The 22,500-nt window shown below is 44.8% G+C and overlaps 1 protein-coding gene across 1 annotated transcript in view; it reads right to left on the bottom strand.

The window, feature by feature from the left end:
* The window catches only part of LOC110508247 (collagen alpha-1(XI) chain), a 257,758-nt gene that overhangs the window by 76,725 nt on the left and 158,533 nt on the right, over positions 1–22,500 (bottom strand). The window contains exons 26-38 of the mRNA XM_090225286.1: positions 22,359–22,403; positions 22,116–22,169; positions 21,849–21,893; positions 18,238–18,399; positions 18,073–18,126; positions 12,013–12,066; positions 9,906–9,950; positions 9,739–9,792; positions 8,617–8,661; positions 8,378–8,431; positions 3,338–3,445; positions 2,547–2,654; positions 359–448 (exon numbers count right to left, since the gene is read on the bottom strand). Of these exons, the coding sequence (XP_090081412.1) occupies positions 359–448; positions 2,547–2,654; positions 3,338–3,445; positions 8,378–8,431; positions 8,617–8,661; positions 9,739–9,792; positions 9,906–9,950; positions 12,013–12,066; positions 18,073–18,126; positions 18,238–18,399; positions 21,849–21,893; positions 22,116–22,169; positions 22,359–22,403 (918 nt within the window). The remainder of the gene's footprint in view (positions 1–358; positions 449–2,546; positions 2,655–3,337; positions 3,446–8,377; positions 8,432–8,616; positions 8,662–9,738; positions 9,793–9,905; positions 9,951–12,012; positions 12,067–18,072; positions 18,127–18,237; positions 18,400–21,848; positions 21,894–22,115; positions 22,170–22,358; positions 22,404–22,500) is intronic.

The raw sequence follows: 22,500 nt of genomic DNA, 5'->3' as shown, positions 1-22,500 counted from the left end.
GTTCCCCCCCTCTCTCTCTCTCTTGTTTCAATTCAAGGGCTTTGTTCCCCCTCTCTCTCTCTCTCTCTTGTTTCAATTCAAGGGCTTTGTTCCCCCTCTCTCTCTCTCTCTCTCGTTTCAATTCAAGGGCTTTGTTCCCCCTCTCTCCTCTCTCTCTCTCTCTCTCTCTCTCTCTCTCTCCCTCCCTCTCCCCCTCTCCCTGCTGTAGCCCAGAGAGGACATAATGGTAACTGCAGTGTGTGCGTGTGTGTGTGTGTGTGTGTGTGTGTGTGTGTGTGTGTGTGTGTGTGTGTGTGTGTGTGTGTGTGTGATAGCTGTTTGGAGCTGGGTGTATCTGTACATGGGAGCTGTGTCTTACGTTAGCCCCGGGAAGACCTCTCTGCCCTGGGAAGCCCCTGAGCCCGGCCGGGCCAACCTTTCCAGACGTTCCCATAGGACCTGGGTCACCCTGGAGGAGAGATAGGAGACAAAGTTGAGACAGAGAATAAATAGTCTGTCAATTGCTGTAGGTGCATATTAACCAACAAGATCATGAACTAAATTTCCTGACTGTATTATACAGTATCTGTATTGGTATTAGTAACAACAGACATTTGATCTTGACAAGCAACACGAAATGACTGTAAAGTCTGAATATGTCTGTAAAGTGGCTCTGGATCAGAGAGTCTGCTAAATGACTCACTACTGTAAGTCTCTCTGGATAAGAGAGTCTGCTAAATGACTCACTACTGTAGTGGCTCTGGATCAGAGAGTCTGCTAAATGACTCACTACTGTAGTGACTCTGGATAAGAGAGTCTGTTAAATGACTCACTACTGTAGTGGCTCTGGATAGGAGAGTCTGCTAAATGACTCACTACTGTAGTGGCTCTGGATAGGAGAGTCTGCTAAATAACTCACTACTGTAGTGGCTCTGGATAAGAGAGTCTGTTAAATGACTCACTACTGTAGTGGCTCTGGATAAGAGAGTCTGCTAAATGACTCACTACTGTAGTGGCTCTGGATAAGAGAGTCTGTTAAATGACTCACTACTGTAGTGGCTCTGGATAAGATAGTCTGCTAAATGACTCACTACTGTAGTGACTCTGGATAAGAGAGTCTGTTAAATGACTCACTACTGTAGTGACTCTGGATAAGAGAGTCTGTTAAATGACTCACTACTGTAGTGGCTCTGGATCAGAGAGTCTGCTAAATGACTCACTACTGTAGTGACTCTGGATAAGAGTGTCTGTTAAATGACTCACTACTGTAGTGGCTCTGGATAAGAGAGTCTGTTAAATGACTCACTACTGTAGTGACTCTGGATAAGAGAATCTGTTAAATGACTCACTACTGTAGTGGCTCTGGATCAGAGAGTCTGCTAAATGACTCACTACTGTAGTGACTCTGGATAAGAGAGTCTGCTAAATGACTCACTACTGTAGTGACTCTGGATAAGAGAGTCTGTTAAATGACTCACTACTGTAGTGACTCTGGATAAGAGAGTCTGTTAAATGACTCACTACTGTAGTGACTCTGGATAAGAGAGTCTGTTAAATGACTCACTACTGTAGTGGCTCTGGATCAGAGAGTCTGCTAAATGACTCACTACTGTAGTGACTCTGGATAAGAGTGTCTGCTAAATGACTCACTACTGTAGTGGTTCTGGATAAGAGAGTCTGCTAAATGACTCACTACTGTAAGTCTCTCTGGATAAGAGAGTCTGTTAAATGACTCAAATGGAAATGAAATTCCAGTACAGAATAATAGACCAGTGACTGTTATTCGGAGGGGCACCACTTTTATACCTCTCTCACTTCCCCAAACCACTCCAGTCTCTCTCTCTCTCTGTTATATTCCTGGGCCAAGATAATCCTGAGCCAAGATAATCAAGTTAAGAGGACGCTACTTTACTGTTCCTTTCTTTGTTTGCTTTCAGCTTAAATCATAGAGGTTAGGTTTACTGTACTGAGTGCTGCAGCAATCATGCAATCTTCATCTCTCTCTCTCCCTCTCCCTCCCTCTCTCTCTCCCTCTCTCTCTTCTCTCTCACTCTCCCTCTCTCTCTCACTCTCACTCTCTCTCCTCTCTCTCTCTCTCTCCCTCTCCCTCCCTCTCTCTCTACCTCTCTCTCTTCTCTCTCACTCTCCCTCTCTCTCTCCCTCCCTCTCTCTCCCTCCATCTCTTCTCTCTCACTCTCCCTCTCTCTCTCTTATCCTAAGAGTCTGTGCCACCTACTCCACATTCACACTTTGAATGTCAATCTAATAATCATCGTCTTCAAGTACATTTTTAGAAGTCATTTGAAAAGAGGTTCTTGGAAAATAACCTGTTGCTTTTTTTCTGTCAAAAAAAGATGGATTCTCAATATTTAGTCAATTGGGGTCATCTGTCAGATACCTGGAAGTGCTATTAGGTTTCCATGACGACAGTAAACGTTGTTGATTGTTCTTGTTCTGGCATTTGAATAGACAGACAAAGCCCATTTACCACGAATGGTATGTTCTTGCCCTGGTCTTGTGCTTTGGCCGGGTGAAACCATTGTCGAGTCATAGGGGAGTTTGTTTACCTTTCCTCCTTCTTTCCCAGCAGATCCAGGTAAACCTTGCTCTCCGGGGGGTCCAGGGGAACCAGGGTGTCCTCTCTCTCCGATGCCGCCGGTCTCTCCCGTTGGTCCCTAACAGACAGACAAAACACCAGCGGGGATTGTTGAAAGACGGGACAATCTCGAAGTATGTAAAGGAATCGTACAATTTCATCAAACTGGATTTATGTCAGACACCATAAAATGCATTTCATTTTTACAATCATTGTCCAACAAGTGTTTAAAGGCCTTGATAGTTTAATTCTAATATGCCATATAAATCTCTCAACGTATTTTTGTTTTGTTTTATAGTGTCATTATTAAATGTTCCAAGGCTAATGTTGTTCCTAGATTTAGAAAATAAATCAACATTCATAAATCAAACATTATCCTTTAGATTTAGCACAGAAAATATTTTAATAGTTTAAGCAAATTAATCCCCAGTTTACAAAAGGCTAATTCATCCCCCTCCTCTCCCCTGTAACTATTCCCCAGGCCGTTGCTGCAAATGAGAACGTGTTCTCAGTCAACTTACCTGGTAAAATAACACATATAAATATATATATATATATATATATATATATTGCAGAACAATGATTCAAAGATTTATATATTTTTTAAATAATTTACCAGAAGCTTTTATTTAAAGCGACTTATGTGTTCATATATTTTGTACGTGTGGGTGGTCCCAGGAATCGAACCCACTATCTTGGCATTGCAAGCAACATTCTCTACCAAATGCTACAGAAGACCCCCGTTTCATGTTTGAACCTTACCTGAGGTCCTACAACACCTCCAGGCCCAGGTGGGCCAGTCTTTCCCTGGAAACCTGTCTCTCCTCTCTGTCCAGGGTGACCAGGCAGTCCGTCTTTACCAGGGGGGCCCTGAGGGAGATGAGATGGACAGGTTCAATTAGTAGGGACCACATGGTTGAAGTCTTTACCAGGGGGGCCCTGAGGGAGATGAGATGGACAGGTTCAGTTAGTAGGGACCACATGGTTGAAGTCTTTACCAGGGGGCCCCTGAGGGAGATGAGATGGACAGGTTCAGTTAGTAGGGACCACATGGTTGAAGTCTTTACCAGGGGGGCCCTGAGGGAGATGAGATGGACAGGTTCAGTTAGTAGGGACCACATGGTTGAAGTCTTTACCAGGGGGGCCCTGAGGGAGATGAGATGGACAGGTTCAATTAGTAGGGACCACATGGTTGAAGTCTTTACCAGGGGGGCCCTGAGGGAGATGAGATGGACAGGTTCAGTTAGTAGGGACCACATGGTTGAAGTCTTTACCAGGGGGGCCCTGAGGGAGATGAGATGGACAGGTTCAATTAGTAGGGACCACATGGTTGAAGTCTTTACCAGGGGGGCCCTGAGGGAGATGAGATGGACAGGTTAAGTTAGTAGGGACCACATGGTTGAAGTCTTTACCAGGGGGCCCCTGAGGGAGATGAGATGGACAGGTTCAATTAGTAGGGACCACATGGTTGAAGTCTTTACCGGGGGGGCCCTGAGGGAGATGAGATGGACAGGTTCAATTAGTAGGGACCACATGGTTGAAGTCTTTACCAGGGGGGCCCTGAGGGAGATGAGATGGACAGGTTAAGTTAGTAGGGACCACATGGTTGAAGTCTTTACCAGGGGGGCCCTGAGGGAGATGAGATGGACAGGTTCAATTAGTAGGGACCACATGGTTGAAGTCTTTACCAGGGGGCCCTGAGGGAGATGAGATGGACAGGTTCAATTAGTAGGGACCACATGGTTGAAGTCTTTACCAGGGGGGCCCTGAGGGAGATGAGATGGACAGGTTCAGTTAGTAGGGACCACATGGTTGAAGTCTTTACCAGGGGGGCCCTGAGGGAGATGAGATGGACAGGTTCAGTTAGTAGGGACCACATGGTTGAAGTCTTTACCAGGGGGGCCCTGAGGGAGATGAGATGGACAGGTTCAATTAGTAGGGACCACATGGTTGAAGTCTTTACCAGGGGGCCCCTGAGGGAGATGAGATGGACAGGTTCAGTTAGTAGGGACCACATGGTTGAAGTCTTTACCAGGGGGCCCCTGAGGGAGATGAGATGGACAGGTTCAATTAGTAGGGACCACATGGTTGAAGTCTTTACCAGGGGGGCCCCTGAGGGAGATGAGATGGACAGGTTCAATTAGTAGGGACCACATGGTTGAAGTCTTTACCAGGGGGCCCCTGAGGGAGATGAGATGGACAGGTTCAGTTAGTAGGGACCACATGGTTGAAGTCTTTACCAGGGGGGCCCTGAGGGAGATGAGATGGACAGGTTCAATTAGTAGGGACCACATGGTTGAAGTCTTTACCAGGGGGGCCCTGAGGGAGATGAGATGGACAGGTTCAGTTAGTAGGGACCACATGGTTGAAGTCTTTACCAGGGGCCCCTGAGGGAGATGAGATGGACAGGTTCAATTAGTAGGGACCACATGGTTGAAGTCTTTACCAGGGGGGCCCTGAGGGAGATGAGATGGACAGGTTCAGTTAGTAGGGACCACATGGTTGAAGTCTTTACCAGGGGGGCCCTGAGGGAGATGAGATGGACAGGTTCAGTTAGTAGGGACCACATGGTTGAAGTCTTTACCAGGGGGGCCCTGAGGGAGATGAGATGGACAGGTTCAGTTAGTAGGGACCACATGGATAAAGTCTTTACCAGGGGGGCCCCTGAGGGAGATGAGATGGACAGGTTCAGTTAGTAGGGACCACATGGTTGAAGTCTTTACCAGGGGGGCCCTGAGGGAGATGAGATGGACAGGTTCAATTAGTAGGGACCACATGGTTGAAGTCTTTACCAGGGGGGCCCTGAGGGAGATGAGATGGACAGGTTCAGTTAGTAGGGACCACATGGTTGAAGTCTTTACCAGGGGGGCCCTGAGGGAGATGAGATGGACAGGTTCAGTTAGTAGGGACCACATGGTTGAAGTCTTTACCAGGGGGGCCCTGAGGGAGATGAGATGGACAGGTTCAGTTAGTAGGGACCACATGGATAAAGTCTTTACCAGGGGGCCCCTGAGGGAGATGAGATTGACAGGTTCAGTTAGTAGGGACCACATGGTTGAAGTCTTTACCACGGGGGCCCTGAGGGAGATGAGATGGACAGGTTCAGTTAGTAGGGACCACATGGTTGAAGTCTTTACCAGGGGGGCCCCTGAGGGAGATGAGATGGACAGGTTCAGTTAGTAGGGACCACATGGTTGAAGTCTTTACCAGGGGGGCCCTGAGGGAGATGAGATGGACAGGTTCAATTAGTAGGGACCACATGGTTGAAGTCTTTACCAGGGGGGCCCTGAGGGAGATGAGATGGACAGGTTCAGTTAGTAGGGACCACATGGTTGAAGTCTTTACCAGGGGGGCCCTGAGGGAGATGAGATGGACAGGTTCAGTTAGTAGGGACCACATGGTTGAAGTCTTTACCAGGGGGCCCTGAGGGAGATGAGATGGACAGGTTCAATTAGTAGGGACCACATGGTTGAAGTCTTTACCAGGGGGGCCCTGAGGGAGATGAGATGGACAGGTTCAATTAGTAGGGACCACATGGTTGAAGTCTTTACCAGGGGGCCCCTGAGGGAGATGAGATGGACAGGTTCAATTAGTAGGGACCACATGGTTGAAGTCTTTACCAGGGGGGCCCTGAGGGAGATGAGATGGACAGGTTCAATTAGTAGGGACCACATGGTTGAAGTCTTTACCAGGGGGGCCCTGAGGGAGATGAGATGGACAGGTTTAGTTAGTAGGGACCACATGGTTGAAGTCTTTACCAGGGGGGCCCTGAGGGAGATGAGATGGACAGGTTCAGTTAGTAGGGACCACATGGTTGAAGTCTTTACCAGGGGGGCCCCTGAGGGAGATGAGATGGACAGGTTCAGTTAGTAGGGACCACATGGTTGAAGTCTTTACCAGGGGGCCCTGAGGGAGATGAGATGGACAGGTTCAATTAGTAGGGACCACATGGTTGAAGTCTTTACCAGGGGGGCCCTGAGGGAGATGAGATGGACAGGTTCAATTAGTAGGGACCACATGGTTGAAGTCTTTACCAGGGGGCCCCTGAGGGAGATGAGATGGACAGGTTCAATTAGTAGGGACCACATGGTTGAAGTCTTTACCAGGGGGGCCCTGAGGGAGATGAGATGGACAGGTTCAATTAGTAGGGACCACATGGTTGAAGTCTTTACCAGGGGGGCCCTGAGGGAGATGAGATGGACAGGTTTAGTTAGTAGGGACCACATGGTTGAAGTCTTTACCAGGGGGGCCCTGAGGGAGATGAGATGGACAGGTTCAGTTAGTAGGGACCACATGGTTGAAGTCTTTACCAGGGGGGCCCCTGAGGGAGATGAGATGGACAGGTTCAATTAGTAGGGACCACATGGTTGAAGTAGACGATAACCATGAACTCTTTTACTTTGTACCATCAACAATTTTAAAGTAGAGGGGAGGGTACTAATGTTAAGATCCTTAGGTCCTGGGAAGGGTACTAATGTTAAGATCCTTAGGTCCTGGGAAGGGTACTAATGTTAAGATCCTTAGGTCCTGGGAAGGGTACTAATGTTAAGATCCTTAGGTCCTGGGAAGGGTACTAATGTTAAGATCCTTAGGTCCTGGGAAGGGTACTAATGTTAAGATCCTTAGGTCCTGGGGAGGGTACTAATGTTAAGATCCTTAGGTCCTGGGAAGGGTACTAATGTTAAGATCCTTAGGTCCTGGGAAGGGTACTAATGTTAAGATCCTTAGGTCCTGGGGAGGGTACTAATGTTAAGATCCTTAGGTCCTGGGAAGGGTACTAATGTTAAGATCCTTAGGTCCTGGGAAGGGTACTAATGTTAAGATCCTTAGGTCCTGGGAAGGGTACTAATGTTAAGATCCTTAGGTCCTGGGAAGGGTACTAATGTTAAGATCCTTAGGTCCTGGGAAGGGTACTAATGTTAAGATCCTTAGGTCCTGGGAAGGGTACTAATGTTAAGATCCTTAGGTCCTGGGAAGGGTACTAATGTTAAGATCCTTAGGTCCTGGGAAGGGTACTAATGTTAAGATCCTTAGGTCCTGGGAAGGGTACTAATGTTAAGATCCTTAGGTCCTGGGAAGGGTACTAATGTTAAGATCCTTAGGTCCTGGGAAGGGTACTAATGTTAAGATCCTTAGGTCCTGGGAAGGGTACTAATGTTAAGATCCTTAGGTCCTGGGAAGGGTACTAATGTTAAGATCCTTAGGTCCTGGGAAGGGTACTAATGTTAAGATCCTTAGGTCCTGGGAAGGGTACTAATGTTAAGATCCTTAGGTCCTGGGAAGGGTACTAATGTTAAGATCCTTAGGTCCTGGGAAGGGTACTAATGTTAAGATCCTTAGGTCCTGGGAAGGGTACTAATGTTAAGATCCTTAGGTCCTGGGAAGGGTACTAATGTTAAGATCCTTAGGTCCTGGGAAGGGTACTTACGTTCGGGCCCTTAGGTCTTGGGAAGGGTACTTACGTTAGGGCCCTTATGTCTTGGGAAGGGTACTTACGTTAGGGCACTTAGGTTCTGGGAAGGGTACTTACGTTAGGGCCCTTATGTCCTGGGAAGGGTACTTACGTTAGGGCCCTTAGGTTCTGGGAAGGGTACTTACGTTAGGGCACTTAGGTTCTGGGAAGGGTACTTACGTTAGGGCCCTTAGGTCTTGGGAAGGGTACTTACATTAGGGCCCTTAGGTCTTGGGAAGGGTACTTACATTAGGGCCCTTAGGTCCCGGGAAGGGTACTTACGTTAGGGCCCTTAGGTCCCGGGAAGGGTACTTACGTTAGGGCCCTTAGGTCTTGGGAAGGGTACTTACGTTAGGGCCCTTAGGTCCTGGGAATCCAGCTGGCCCCTGGGGTCCTTGGGGTCCCTGAGATAAAAGAAGAAAAGATGAACTTTAGAAAACCTCAACCCTCATCACATGTGACTCCCCATTGGGTTCTTTCACAAACAAATCAAAAACATCTCAGTGATTTGTATCTCATAAGGAAGTTGGTCAAAGACAATGCCCTTTTATTATAAGGGTTGACTGGAAAAACACAGACTAGAACTCACTCTCTCTCCTGGTCCACCTGGAGGCCCGTCATTACCTGATGTTCCCTGTGGAGGCAGCAGATACAGAGACATAGTCAGATACAGAGACAGTCTGATACAGAGACAGTCAGATACAGAGACAGTCAGATACAGAGACATAGTCAGATACAGAGACAGTCTGATACAGAGACAGTCAGATACAGAGACAGTCAGATATAGAGACATAGTCAGATACAGAGACAGTCTGATACAGAGACAGTCAGATACAGAGACAGTCAGATACAGAGACAGTCAGATACAGAGACAGTCTGATACAGAGACAGTCTGATACAGAGACAGTCAGATACAGAGACAGTCAGATACAGAGACAGTCTGATACAGAGGCAGTCTGTGAAGGTTAGTAATGAACACACTACAGACAGAGACTGTCAGAGGTCAGAGGTCAGAGTCATTGACATTGTACTGTATTATGTATAGTGACAACAGGTGATATGGAAAATACATTCTGTGTGTAAACTAAAGAAATAATAATATAATAATAACAATAATAATAACAATAACAACAATAGTAATAATAATAATAACAATAATAATAACAATAACAACAATAGTAATAATAATAATAACAATAACAACAATATTAATAATAATAATAACAATAACAACAATAGTAATAATAATAACAATAATAATAACAATAACAACAATAGTAATAATAATATTAACAATAACAACAATAGTAATAATAATAATAACAATAATAATAACAATAACAACAATAACAATAGTAATAATAATAATAACAATAACAACAATCGTAATAATAATAATAACAATAAAACATATACATAATAATAATAATACAAATATTTAAAAAATTGCAATAATAATAATAATCATAATGATCATAATAATAACAAAATTATAATACATTTCACTTGTACTTTTCATGACACAGTTATCTAAAAAAATACAATTCAAAAAGATACCTTTAGAATCAGGTGAAATAGCAGTATTGTTCTAGGTTCTAAAATACAACTTCAATTGGGACTAGGAGGACTACGAGAAGGACAGTCTGTAGAAGTGGCCAGTTTAAAAAAAAAAATGGATGATTAAAATATGATACTTGAGTTAGAGACTGACCTTAGCACCTGGCTTTCCAGTTGGTCCCCTGGCACCTCTTCCACCACGGGGACCCTAGATTACAGGAACACAGAGATGACCAATCATCATCTAGCAACTCGGAGATGGTGTTGTGTTAGAGAGAGAGAATAGACTGCGGACCGACTGATGAGTTTCCAGGTTCTTACCGTTGGGCCACGTTGTCCCCTGGGTCCGGATTTACCAGCGATACCCTGCAATACACAACCACACAAGCATTTTATTTATTCATGAGACCAAGGGTTCAAAGCATAAACACTGTTATACTGACAAAGAAAGAAAACTGCATCATTCTATAGTTAAATATATTGACAGAAAACCTTTTTGCGAACAGTAATTATAGATTAATCTATTCACACAGATGAAGTTTAGATCTCCAAGAAAGTCTTAAAAGTCTTTGAAACATTCTACAGCTCAGAGAAGACAAGACTCCTCCGCTGCTCTGTGGGTTTAGAGTCTGAGTCAGAGCTACACCTTTCAGAGAAATAAAGAATCAAATCAGAGCAAGCTGTAAGGAGATACCCACATTACTCAGAGGCACTTGACAGCCTGACCTGCCTGTCAACTCTTGACGATATTGGCTCCTGAGGTGTCTAGGGCGCTGTGTCCCAAATGGCACCCGATTCCCTACGTAGTACAGTACTATACTGTAGCACGCTCAAATGTAGTGCCCTATATAGGGAATAGGGTGCTAATTAGGACACAAGCTAGGATGTCCACTCTTCACTCTTCACTGTCTGTTTGAGAGGGAAGGAGCTTGTTTCAGCATTTCTCTTTCCCTCTCTTACTTCCTCCAATGCCTCTCTCCTCCATCCCCCTCCAGTTCCCCACCTCACCCTCCACCCCTCCCCTTCACCATCTCACCTTCCACCCATCCCCTTCCCAACCTCACCCTCCATCCCCCCACTCTCCTACCTCACCCTCCACCCCTCCCCTTCCCCATCTCACCCTCCACCAATCCCCTTCCCAGCCTCACCCTCCACCCCTCCCCTTCCCTGCCTCACCCTCCACCCATCCCCTTCCCAGCCTCACCCTCCACCCCTCCCCTTCCCTGCCTCACCCTCCACCCATCCCCTTCCCTGCCTCACCCTCCACCCCTCCCCTTCCCTGCCTCACCCTCCCCTTCCCTGCCTCACCCTCCACCCATCCCCTTCCCAGCCTCACCCTCCACCCATCCCCTTCCCAGCCTCACCCTCCACCCATCCCCTTCCGAGCCTCACCCTCCACCCCTCCCCTTACCAGCCTCACCCTCCATTTTGACAGTAGTTATTGTCTCTACTGTCCTAGTTTACTTTACTTTGGCTCAGTGGTCTAAGACACTGAGTGACTCAGCGGTCTAATACACTGAGTGGCTCAGCGGTCTAATACACTGAGTGACTCAGCGGACTAAGACACTGAGTGACTCAGCGGTCTAATATACTGAGTGACTCAGCGGTCTAATATACTGAGTGACTCAGCGGTCTAATATACTGAGTGACTCAGCGGTCTAATACACTGAGTGACTCAGCGGTCTAAGACACTGAGTGACTCAGCGGTCTAATACACTGAGTGACTCAGCGGTCTAAGACACTGACTGAGTGACTCAGTGGTCTAATATACTGAGTGACTCAGCGGTCTAAGACACAGAGTGACTCAGCGGTCTAATACACTGAGTGACTCAGCGGTCTAAGACACTGAGTGACTCAGCGGTCTAATATACTGAGTGACTCAGCGGTCTAATATACTGAGTGACTCAGCGGTCTAATACACTGAGTGACTCAGCGGTCTAAGACACTGAGTGACTCAGCGGACTAAGACACTGAGTGACTCAGCGGTCTAAGACACTGAGATGCTCAGCGGTCTAATACACTGAGTGACTCAGCGGTCTAAGATACAGAGTGACTCAGCGGTCTAATACACTGAGTGACTCAGCGGTCTAAGACACTGAGTGACTCAGCGGTCTAATACACTGAGTGACTCAGCGGTCTAAGACACAGAGTGACTCAGCGGTCTTGGCTCTTTGCTCTCTAACGACTTCTTGTGGCGGGTTCGGTTGTCAGTTGAATGGTGTTTCTTGGCTTCCAGGTTTAGCCGGCGGGGGTTAAGAAGCGCGGCTTGGCAGGTCATGTTTCGGAGGACGCATGACTTGACCTTTGCCTCTCCCGAGCTCGTTGGGGAGTTGTAGTGATGAGACAAGATTGTAATCATGAAAAAAAGGGGGGGTAATAATAATTGAAAAAAAGATATTAAGTAATGTAGTGATCTAAAGAGCCTCACCCTTCCTCCTTTTTCTCCGTTGGAGCCGGGGAATCCAGGGAAGCCATTGGAGCCCTGTGAAACAGAGAGATTGTTAGAGAGTTGAAGAGCTGATAAGAAGAGATGCTCTACTGTAGCCTCTGCCCTTTCTATCCAAGTCCCAAGAGAGAATATTTGATTTGATTTATTAGGATCCTATTTATCCGACGCAAATGGTAACAGCTAGTCTTACTGGGGTCCTACAAATAACGAAGAAGACATTACAGAGAAAAGACGTTTGACATACATTAGAAAACATTAACATGTATCTATCAGTTACACACACATGTCAGTACATACACACCACAACATGTAGGTCACATGTCAGTACATACACACCACAACAAGTAGGTCACATGTCAGTACATACACACAACAAGTAGGTCACATGTCAGTACATACACACCACAACAAGTAGGTCACATGTGGGAGAGGCGTTGTTCCGTGATGCTACTTTATCTGTTGTTTGAGACCAGGTTTGCTGTTCCCTTGCGTTATATGAGATGGCTCCTGGCTCTGTGTAATACTATACGTTTCCTTGAATTTGTTCTGGACCTGGGGACTGTGAAAAGACCCCTGGTGGCATGTCTGGTGGGATAAGTGTGTGTGTCAGAGCTGTGTGTAAGTTGACTATGCAAACATTTTGGGATTTTCAACGTATTCATGTTTCTTATAAATAAGAAGTGATGAAGTCAGTCTCTCCTCAACTCTCAGCCAAGAGAGACTGGCATGCATAGTATTAATATCAGCCCTCTGATTACAATGAAGAGCAAAACATGTCGCTCTGTTCTGGACCAGCTGCAGCTTAACTAGGTCTTTCCTTGCAGCACTGGACCACATGACTGGACAATAATCAAGATTAGACAAAACTAGAGGCAGGACTTGCTTTTTGGAGTGTGATGTCAAAAAAAAAAAAACTTTATTACAGACAGACCTCTCCCCATATTTGTAACCATTGAATCTATATGTTTTGACAATGACAGTCTATAATCTAAGGTAACAACAAGTTATTTAGTCTCCTCAACTTGTTCAACAGCCACACCATTCATTACCAGATTCAGCAGAGGTCTAGAGTTTAGGGAATATGTTGTACCAAATACAACGCTCTTACTTTTAGAGATGTTCAGTTTATTGGCCACCCATGCCAAAACTGTCTCCAACTCTTTGTTAAGGGTTTCAGTGACTTCATTAGCTGTGGTTGCTGATGCGTTGAATCATCAGCATACATGGACACACAGGCTTTGTTTAATGCCAGTGGCAGGTCATTGGTAAAATTAGAAAAGAGTAGAGGGCCTAGAGAGCTGCCCTGTGGTACACCACACGTTACATGAAAACCCTCTGAGTTCTATTAGATAGACGGCTCTGAATCCACGATATGGCCAAAGGTTGAAAAGCCGTTAGAAATATGTTTTTTCAACAACAGGTTATGGTCAGTAATATCAAAAGGCTGTACAATATTCTTATTATCAATTTCTTTCAACCAATCATCAGTCATTTGTCTCAGTGCAGAACATGTTGAGTGCCCTTCTCTATAAGAATGCTGAATGTCTGTTGTTAATTTGTTCACAGAGAAATAGCATTGTATTTGATGAAACACAATTTTGTTAAGAGCTGGCAGCAAGCTGATAGGTCTGCTGTTGAAACCAGTAAAGGCCACTTTACCACTCTTGAGAATCGGAATGACTTTGGCTTCCCTCCAGGCCTGAGGACAAAGACTTTCCTCTAGACTCAGATTAAAGATATGACAGATAGGAGTGACTATAGAGTCAGCTACCATCCTCAGTAGCTTTCCTTCTAAGTTGTCAATGTCATGAGGTTTGTCATCATTGATGAACAACATAAAGGGACACATGGGAATCATGGTAAAAGAGCCGAAGAAGGAATCCAGAGGATCTTACCAATGAAGCTTCCCTTCAAGAAGCATTGACAATACAGACAAAGTGAGAAACAACGTTAGAGTTGATGTGCTCCATTGCACACATAGCAAAGTGTCTACTTTAAATGGCAGAAGTGTTTACGTATGTGTATGCTCTCTCATACAGAATGTCTACGTCCATCTGTCTGCCTGTGTATGCTCTCTCATACAGAATGTCCATCTGTCTGCCTGTGTATGCTCTCTCATACAGAATGTCTACGTCCATCTGTCTGCCTGTGTATGCTCTCTCATACAGAATGTCCATCTGTCTGCCTGTGTATGCTCTCTCATACAGAATGTCTACGTCCATCTGTCTGCCTGTGTATGCTCTCTCATACAGAATGTCCATCTGTCTGCCTGTGTATGCTCTCTCATACAGAATGTCCATCTGTCTGCCTGTGTATGCTCTCTCATACAGAATGTATACGTCCATCTGTCTGCCTGTGTATGCTCTCTCATTCAGAATGTGTACGTCCATCTGTCTGCCTGTGTATGCTCTCTCATACAGAATGTCCATCTGTCTGCCTGTGTATGCTCTCTCATACAGAATGTCCATCTGTCTGCCTGTGTATGCTCTCTCATACAGAATGTCCATCTGTCTGCCTGTGTATGCTCTCTCATACAGAATGTCTACGTCCATCTGTCTGCCTGTGTATGCTCTCTCATACAGAATGTCCATCTGTCTGCCTGTGTATGCTCTCTCATACAGAATGTCTACGTCCATCTGTCTGCCTGTGTATGCTCTCTCATACAGAATGTCCATCTGTCTGCCTGTGTATGCTCTCTCATACAGAATGTCCATCTGTCTGCCTGTGTATGCTCTCTCATACAGAATGTCTACGTCCATCTGTCTGCCTGTGTATGCTCTCTCGTACAGAATGTCCATCTGTCTGCCTGTGTATGCTCTCTCGTACAGAATGTCCATCTGTCTGCCTGTGTATGCTCTCTCGTACAGAATGTCCATCTGTCTGCCTGTGTATGCTCTCTCATACAGAATGTCCATCTGTCTGCCTGTGTATGCTCTCTCATACAGAATGTCCATCTGTCTGCATGTGTATGCTCTCTCATACAGAATGTCCATCTGTCTGCCTGTGTATGCTCTCTCATACAGAATGTCCATCTGTCTGCCTGTGTATGCTCTCTCATACAGAATGTCCATCTGTCTGCCTGTGTATGCTCTCTCATACAGAATGTGTACGTCCATCTGTCTGTCTGTGTATGCTCTCTCATACAGAATGTCCATCTGTCTGCCTGTGTATGCTCTCTCATACAGAATGTCCATCTGTCTGCCTGTGTATGCTCTCTCACACAGAATGTCCATCTGTCTGCCTGTGTATGCTCTCTCATACAGAATGTCTACGTCCATCTGTCTGCCTGTGTATGCTCTCTCATACAGAATGTATACGTCCATCTGTCTGCCTGTGTATGCTCTCTCATACAGAATGTGTACGTCCATCTGTCTGCCTGTGTATGCTCTCTCATACAGAATGTCAATCTGTCTGCCTGTGTATGCTCTCTCAGACAGAATGTCCATCTGTCTGCTTGTGTATGCTCTCTCATACAGAATGTCCATCTGTCTGCCTGTGTATGCTCTCTCATACAGAATGTCCATCTGTCTGCCTGTGTATGCTCTCTCATACAGAATGTCCAACTGTCTGCCTGTGTATGCTCTCTCATACAGAATGTGTACGTCCATCTGTCTGCCTGTGTATGTGTAGACTAAACCCATTCCTTCAGACAGCATGAAAAACAGTGGAACGTGGAGAGAGAGACAGTGAAAGGGATCTCTGTGGCTTAACTGTTTTCTTTACTGGTAAACTGAATGATTAATAGTGAAGAGGAGAGGATGAGAGGGGTAGAGGAGAGGATGAGAGTAGTAGAGGAGAGGATGAGAGGAGTAGAGGAGAGGAGTAGAGGATGAGAGGAGTAGAGGAGAGGATGAGAGGAGTAGAGGAGAGGATGAGAGGAGTAGAGGAGAGGATGAGAGGAGTAGAGGAGAGGATGAGAGGAGTAGAGGAGAGGATGATAGGAGTAGAGGAGAGGATGAGAGGAGTAGAGGAGAGGAGGAGAGGAGTAGAGGAGAGGATGAGAGGAGTAGAGGAGAGGATGAGAGGAGTAGAGGAGAGGATGAGAGGAGTAGCGGAGAGGAGTAGAGGAGAGGATGAGAGGAGTAGAGGAAAGGATGAGAGGAGTAGAGGAGAGGATGAGAGGAGTAGAGGAGAGGAGGAGAGGAGTAGAGGAGAGGATGAGAGGATGAGAGGAGTAGAGGAGAGGATGAGAGGAGTAGAGGAGAGGATGAGAGGAGTAGAGGAGAGGATGAGAGGAGTAGAGGAGAGGATGAGAGGAGTAGAGGAGAGGATGAGAGGAGTAGAGGAGAGGATGAGAGGAGTAGAGGAGAGGATGAGAGGAGTAGCGGAGAGGAGTAGAGGAGAGGATGAGAGGAGTAGAGGAGAGGATGATAGGAGTAGAGGAGAGGATGAGAGGAGTAGAGGAGAGGAGGAGAGGAGTAGAGGAGAGGATGAGAGGAGTAGAGGAGAGGATGAGAGGAGTAGCGGAGAGGAGTAGAGGAGAGGATGAGAGGAGTAGAGGAAAGGATGAGAGGAGTAGAGGAGAGGATGAGAGGAGTAGCGGAGAGGAGTAGAGGAGAGGATGAGAGGAGTAGAGGAGAGGAGGAGAGGAGTAGAGGAGAGGAGGAGGAAGAGGAGGAGAGCACTGTAATATCACTGTAATATCACTGTAATATCACTGTAATATCACTGTAACATCACTGTAACATCACTGTAACATCACTGTAATATCACTGTAACATCACTGTAACATCACTGTAATATCACTGTAACATCACTGTAATATCACTGTAACATCACTGTAACATCACTGTAACATCACTGTAATATCACTGTAACATCACTGTAACATCACTGTAATATCACTGTAACATCACTGTAATATCACTGTAACATCACTGTAACATCACTGTAACATCACTGTAATATCACTGTAACATCACTGTAACATCACTGTAACATCACTGTAATATCACTGTAACATCACTGTAATATCACTGTAATGTCACTGTAATATCACTGTAACATCACTGTAACATCACTGTAATATCACTGTAATATCACTGTAACGTCACTGTAACATCACTGTAATATCACTGTAATGTCACTGTAACATCACTGTAACATCACTGTAATGCCACTGTAACATCACTGTAATGCCACTGTAATATCACTGTAATGTCACTGTAACATCACTGTAACATCACTGTAATGCCACTGTAACATCACTGTAATGCCACTGTAATATCACTGTAATATCACTGTAATATCACTTTAACATCACTGTAACATCACTGTAATATCACTGTAACGTCACTGTAATGTCACTGTAACATCACTGTAATGCCACTGTAACATCACTGTAATGCCACTGTAATATCACTGTAATATCACTGTAATATCACTGTAACGTCACTGTAATGTCACTGTAATATCACTGTAACATCACTGTAATATCACTGTAACATCACTGTAATATCACTGTAACGTCACTGTAATGTCACTGTAATATCACTGTAATGTCACTGTAACATCACTGTAACATCACTGTAATGCCACTGTAACGTCACTGTAATGCCACTGTAATATCACTGTAATATCACTGTAACATCACTGTAACATCACTGTAATATCACTGTAACGTCACTGTAATGTCACTGTAATATCACTGTAATGTCACTGTAACATCACTGTAACATCACTGTAATGCCACTGTAATATCACTGTAATATCACTGTAATATCACTGTAACATCACTGTAACATCACTGTAATATCACTGTAACGTCACTGTAATGTCACTGTAATATCACTGTAATATCACTGTAACATCACTGTAATGCCACTGTAATATCACTGTAATATCACTGTAATATCATGCTGTGATACGTACACATACAACTGATCATAAAGGCCCAGTGCAGTCAAAAACGTGATTTTACCTGTGTTTTATACATATTTCAGTCACATATAGAGCGAGATTGGTGGTAGAGTCAGTAACACACAGAGAGATAAACGAACACACAGATACCATAGTCAGTTTTGTGCTGTTATCACATACCTTAGGTCCTTGTCTTCCTGGGTAGCCGGGTAACCCGGGGACACCAAGTTTACCCTAAACAACAACAACAACAACAACAACAACAAATAGGGTTACAATAGCAGACTGGCCTGTAAAAACTCATCAAGATAGTGACGATAGTGACATAGAGGTATCAATCAGTACCTTCTCTCCAGCAGACCCGATGGGGCCTGCCTCTCCGTTGGGGCCGGATCGACCTTTGGGTCCCTCAGGTCCGTCTTCACCTCTGGCTCCTAGGACACCGAGCTCTCCCTTGTCTCCCTTGATGCCCATGTCTCCTTTGAAACCTGGAAAACCATCCTCTCCCTGAAACACAGAAGAAAATCTTCAATATATATACCTGTATTAAATATACTGTACATCTTTTCTGTGTTGATTTCACATAAGCAGCAAGGCATAAATTGCTTCCAAAGTAAACTTGAATGATAGATGTGGACATCTAGTGGTAATATGATGAAATTGCAGTCACTGAATATAGAGATATAGTGCCACCTGGTGGTCAGACCTCAGAATGCAGTTTGCCAGTGTTGACATTAGAGGCTCTTGACACAGGATTTCCCAAACTTGGTCTTCAGGACCCCAAGGGGGTGCACGTTTTATTTATTTTGTCCTAACACTACACAGCTGATTCAAAGCTTGATGATTAGTTGACTGTGTGTTAGGGGTCTCAAGAGGTGAGTTCGGGAAAACCCTGCTCTATCTCTTTCACACTTCCCATCTTACCTGGGGTCTCCTGTAGTCGTCACTTACTGCAACCCAGCAGTGGAGATATCAAGATATCCTTCTACAGCATGTACGTAAGCATTTGTTCACTTCTAACTTTGTTATAAGCCTTTTTTTTTTTTTAAAGCAGACCCAAAATAGAAAGGTCGTTTTTTGTTTTTTAAAAGGAAATCTTATGGTCCTGCTCCCACGTCTAAACATAGCTGGGTTCATCAGCCCTTCAATCGACCAATGAGCTGGGTTCATCAGCCCTTCAATCGACCAATGAGCTGGGTTCATCAGCCCTTCAATCGACCAATGAGCTGGGTTCATCAGCCCTTCAATCGACCAATGAGCTGGGTTCATCAGCCCTTCAATCGACCAATGAGCTGGGTTCATCAGCCTTTTTTCCTGACTCAACAGGAAAATCGACCAATGAGGCAGATAAACAAGCTGAAAAACGTTTATAAGTTTAGAGCAGCCGGCGATAACAACGGCAGCCCATCAATCTACTTTTACATCACATTTGCTACTGTTCCCTGTTCGACTTTGGCGTTAGGTTAACGCTAGTTAGCATTGGCTGGCAAAAAAAAACGGAAAAAAACAACCTCTAACTTCAGTCAAACTGCATGAAGAGACATTAAAACAACCTCTAACTTCAGTCACACTGCATGAAGAGACATTAAAACAACCTCTAACTTCAGTCACACTGCATGAAGAGACATTAAAACGACCTCTAACTTCAGTCACACTGTATGAAGAGACATTAAAACAACCTCTAACTTCAGTCACACTGCATGAAGAGACATTAAAACGACCTCTAACTTCAGTCACACTGCATGCAGAGACATTAAAACGGCCTCTAACTTCAGTCACACTGCATGCAGAGACATTAAAACGACCTCTAACTTCAGTCACACTGCGTGCAGAGACATTAAAACGGCCTCTAACTTCAGTCACACTGCATGAAGAGACATTAAAACGGCCTCTAACTTCAGTCACACTGCATGAAGAGACATTAAAACGGCCTCTAACTTCAGTCACACTGCATGAAGAGACATTAAAACGACCTCTAACTTCAGTCACACTGCGTGCAGAGACATTAAAACGACCTCTAACTTCAGTCACATTGCATGCAGAGACATTAAAACGGCCTCTAACTTCAGTCACACTGCGTGCAGAGACATTAAAACGACCTCTAACTTCAGTCACACTGCGTGCAGAGACATTAAAACGACCTCTAACTTCAGTCACACTGCATGAAGAGACATTAAAACGGCCTCTAACTTCAGTCACACTGCATGAAGAGACATTAAAACGACCTCTAACTTCAGTCACATTGCATGAAGAGACATTAAAACGACCTCTAACTTCAGTCACATTGCATGAAGAGACATTAAAACGACCTCTAACTTCAGTCACACTGCATGAAGAGACATTAAAACGGCCTCTAACTTCAGTCACATTGCATGAAGAGACATTAAAACGGCCTCTAACTTCAGTCACACTGCATGAAGAGACATTAAAACGACCTCTAACTTCAGTCACACTGCATGAAGAGACATTAAAACGACCACTAACTTCAGTCACACTGCGTGCAGAGACATTAAAACGACCTCTAACTTCAGTCACACTGCATGCAGAGACATTAAAACGACCTCTAACTTCAGTCACACTGCGTGCAGAGACATTAAAACGGCCTCTAACTTCAGTCACACTGCATGAAGAGACATTAAAACGGCCTCTAACTTCAGTCACACTGCATGCAGAGACATTAAAACGGCCTCTAACTTCAGTCACACTGCGTGCAGACATTAAAACGACCTCTTAACTTCAGTCACACTGCATGAAGAGACATTAAAACGACCTCTAACTTCAGTCACACTGCATGAAGAGACATTAAAACGACCTCTAACTTCAGTCACACTGCGTGCAGAGACATTAAAACGACCTCTAACTTCAGTCACACTGCATGCAGAGACATTAAATTGGCCTCTAACTTCAGTCACACTGCGTACAGAGACATTAAAACGACCTCTAACTTCAGTCACACTGCATGCAGAGACATTAAAACGGCCTCTAACTTCAGTCACACTGCGTGAAGAGACATTAAAACGGCCTCTAACTTCAGTCACACTGCGTGCAGAGACATTAAAACGGCCTCTAACTTCAGTCACACTGCATGCAGAGACATTAAAACGGCCTCTAACTTCAGTCACACTGCATACAGAGACATTAAAACGGCCTCTAACTTCAGTCACACTGCGTGCAGAGACATTATAACGACCTCTAACTTCAGTCACACTGCGTGCAGAGACATTAAAACGGCCTCTAACTTCAGTCACACTGCATGAAGAGACATTAAAACGACCTCTAACTTCAGTCACACTGCATGCAGAGACATTAAAACGGTATCTACAAGTTCATCTGACTCTAGGCATGTAGCACAAAGACTTCAATGCCAGAATCTTGCAATATACCTTTCATGTTTGACACACCCCATTACTACTTAATTGTTTTATTTTACCAGGTACCTTGCCTGAGAACACATTCTCATTCACAGCAACGACCTGGGGAATAGTTACAGGGGAGAGGAGGGGGATGAATGAGCCAATTGTAAACTGGGGATTGTTAGGTGACCGTGATGGTTTGAGGGCCAGATTGGGAATTTAGCCAGGACACCGGGGTTAACACCCCTACTCTTACAATAAGGGCCATGGGATCTTTAATGACCTCAGAGAGTCAGGACACCCGTTAAACATCCCATTTGAAAGACTGCACCCTACACAGTGTCACTGCCCTGGGGCATTGGGATATGTTTTTAAGTCCAGAGGACAGAGTGCCTCCTGCTGGCCCTCCAACACCACTTCCAGCAGCATCTGGTCTCCCATCCAGAGACAAACCTGGACCGACCCTGCTTAGCTTCAGAAGGAAGCCAGCACTGGTTAAGCTTAAGATTATGATGTTGGGGCAATCTGATCCTAGATCTGCGGTTGAGAACCACTTTCTACCTCTAACACAAAATACGATGCGGACATATTGTTGTTGTTCACCTTTTCTCCGCCACCACCTTTCAGACCTCTGACACCCTCGGCACCCTGTCGGAGGAAGCAGAAGACGAATACGAGGATTCAAGAATATTATCATTTACCAATGCAGAGTTGACTACTGCTGTTGCATTGTTGTGGTGGGTGTTTGTGTACTACTTATGAATTCAATCAATCAATATATTCATTAATTAACCAATCAATCAATTCATAAATCATGTAAATATCAATTTAACGGTAAGGTCAAAGGGTGTGACCCTTGAAGGTCGTTACCTTGACACCTCGTGAGCCAGGGTAGCCAATAGAACCCTGAGGACCAGGGTGACCCTACGAGAAAAAAAACGAGACAAAAACAGTGTAGTTAGTTGGTGATCTAGATCAGGTAAGGTATGAATGGTAAGGAATGAATGGTAAGGTATTAATGGTAAGGTATTAATGGTAAGGTATTAATGGTAAGGTATTAATGGTGAGGTATTAATGGTAAGGTATGAATCTAATAAATGAAATCAGACTTACGACGCCTCCTTTAAGTCCTGGAGGACCCTCCTTCCCTGGGTGACCCTGGAAGAAACATTGGGGTCAGATAACTATATGATATGGCATTATTAACATACTACTAGACTAAAACTATAGTAAAACTACTACTGTAGTACTACTA

This window comes from Oncorhynchus mykiss, chromosome 28, assembly GCF_057628025.1.
Source record: "Oncorhynchus mykiss isolate SJ-2025 chromosome 28, ASM5762802v1, whole genome shotgun sequence".
In the NCBI taxonomy this organism is placed as follows: Eukaryota; Metazoa; Chordata; class Actinopteri; order Salmoniformes; family Salmonidae; genus Oncorhynchus; species Oncorhynchus mykiss.
This window is presented reverse-complemented; position numbering and strand designations above follow the sequence as displayed.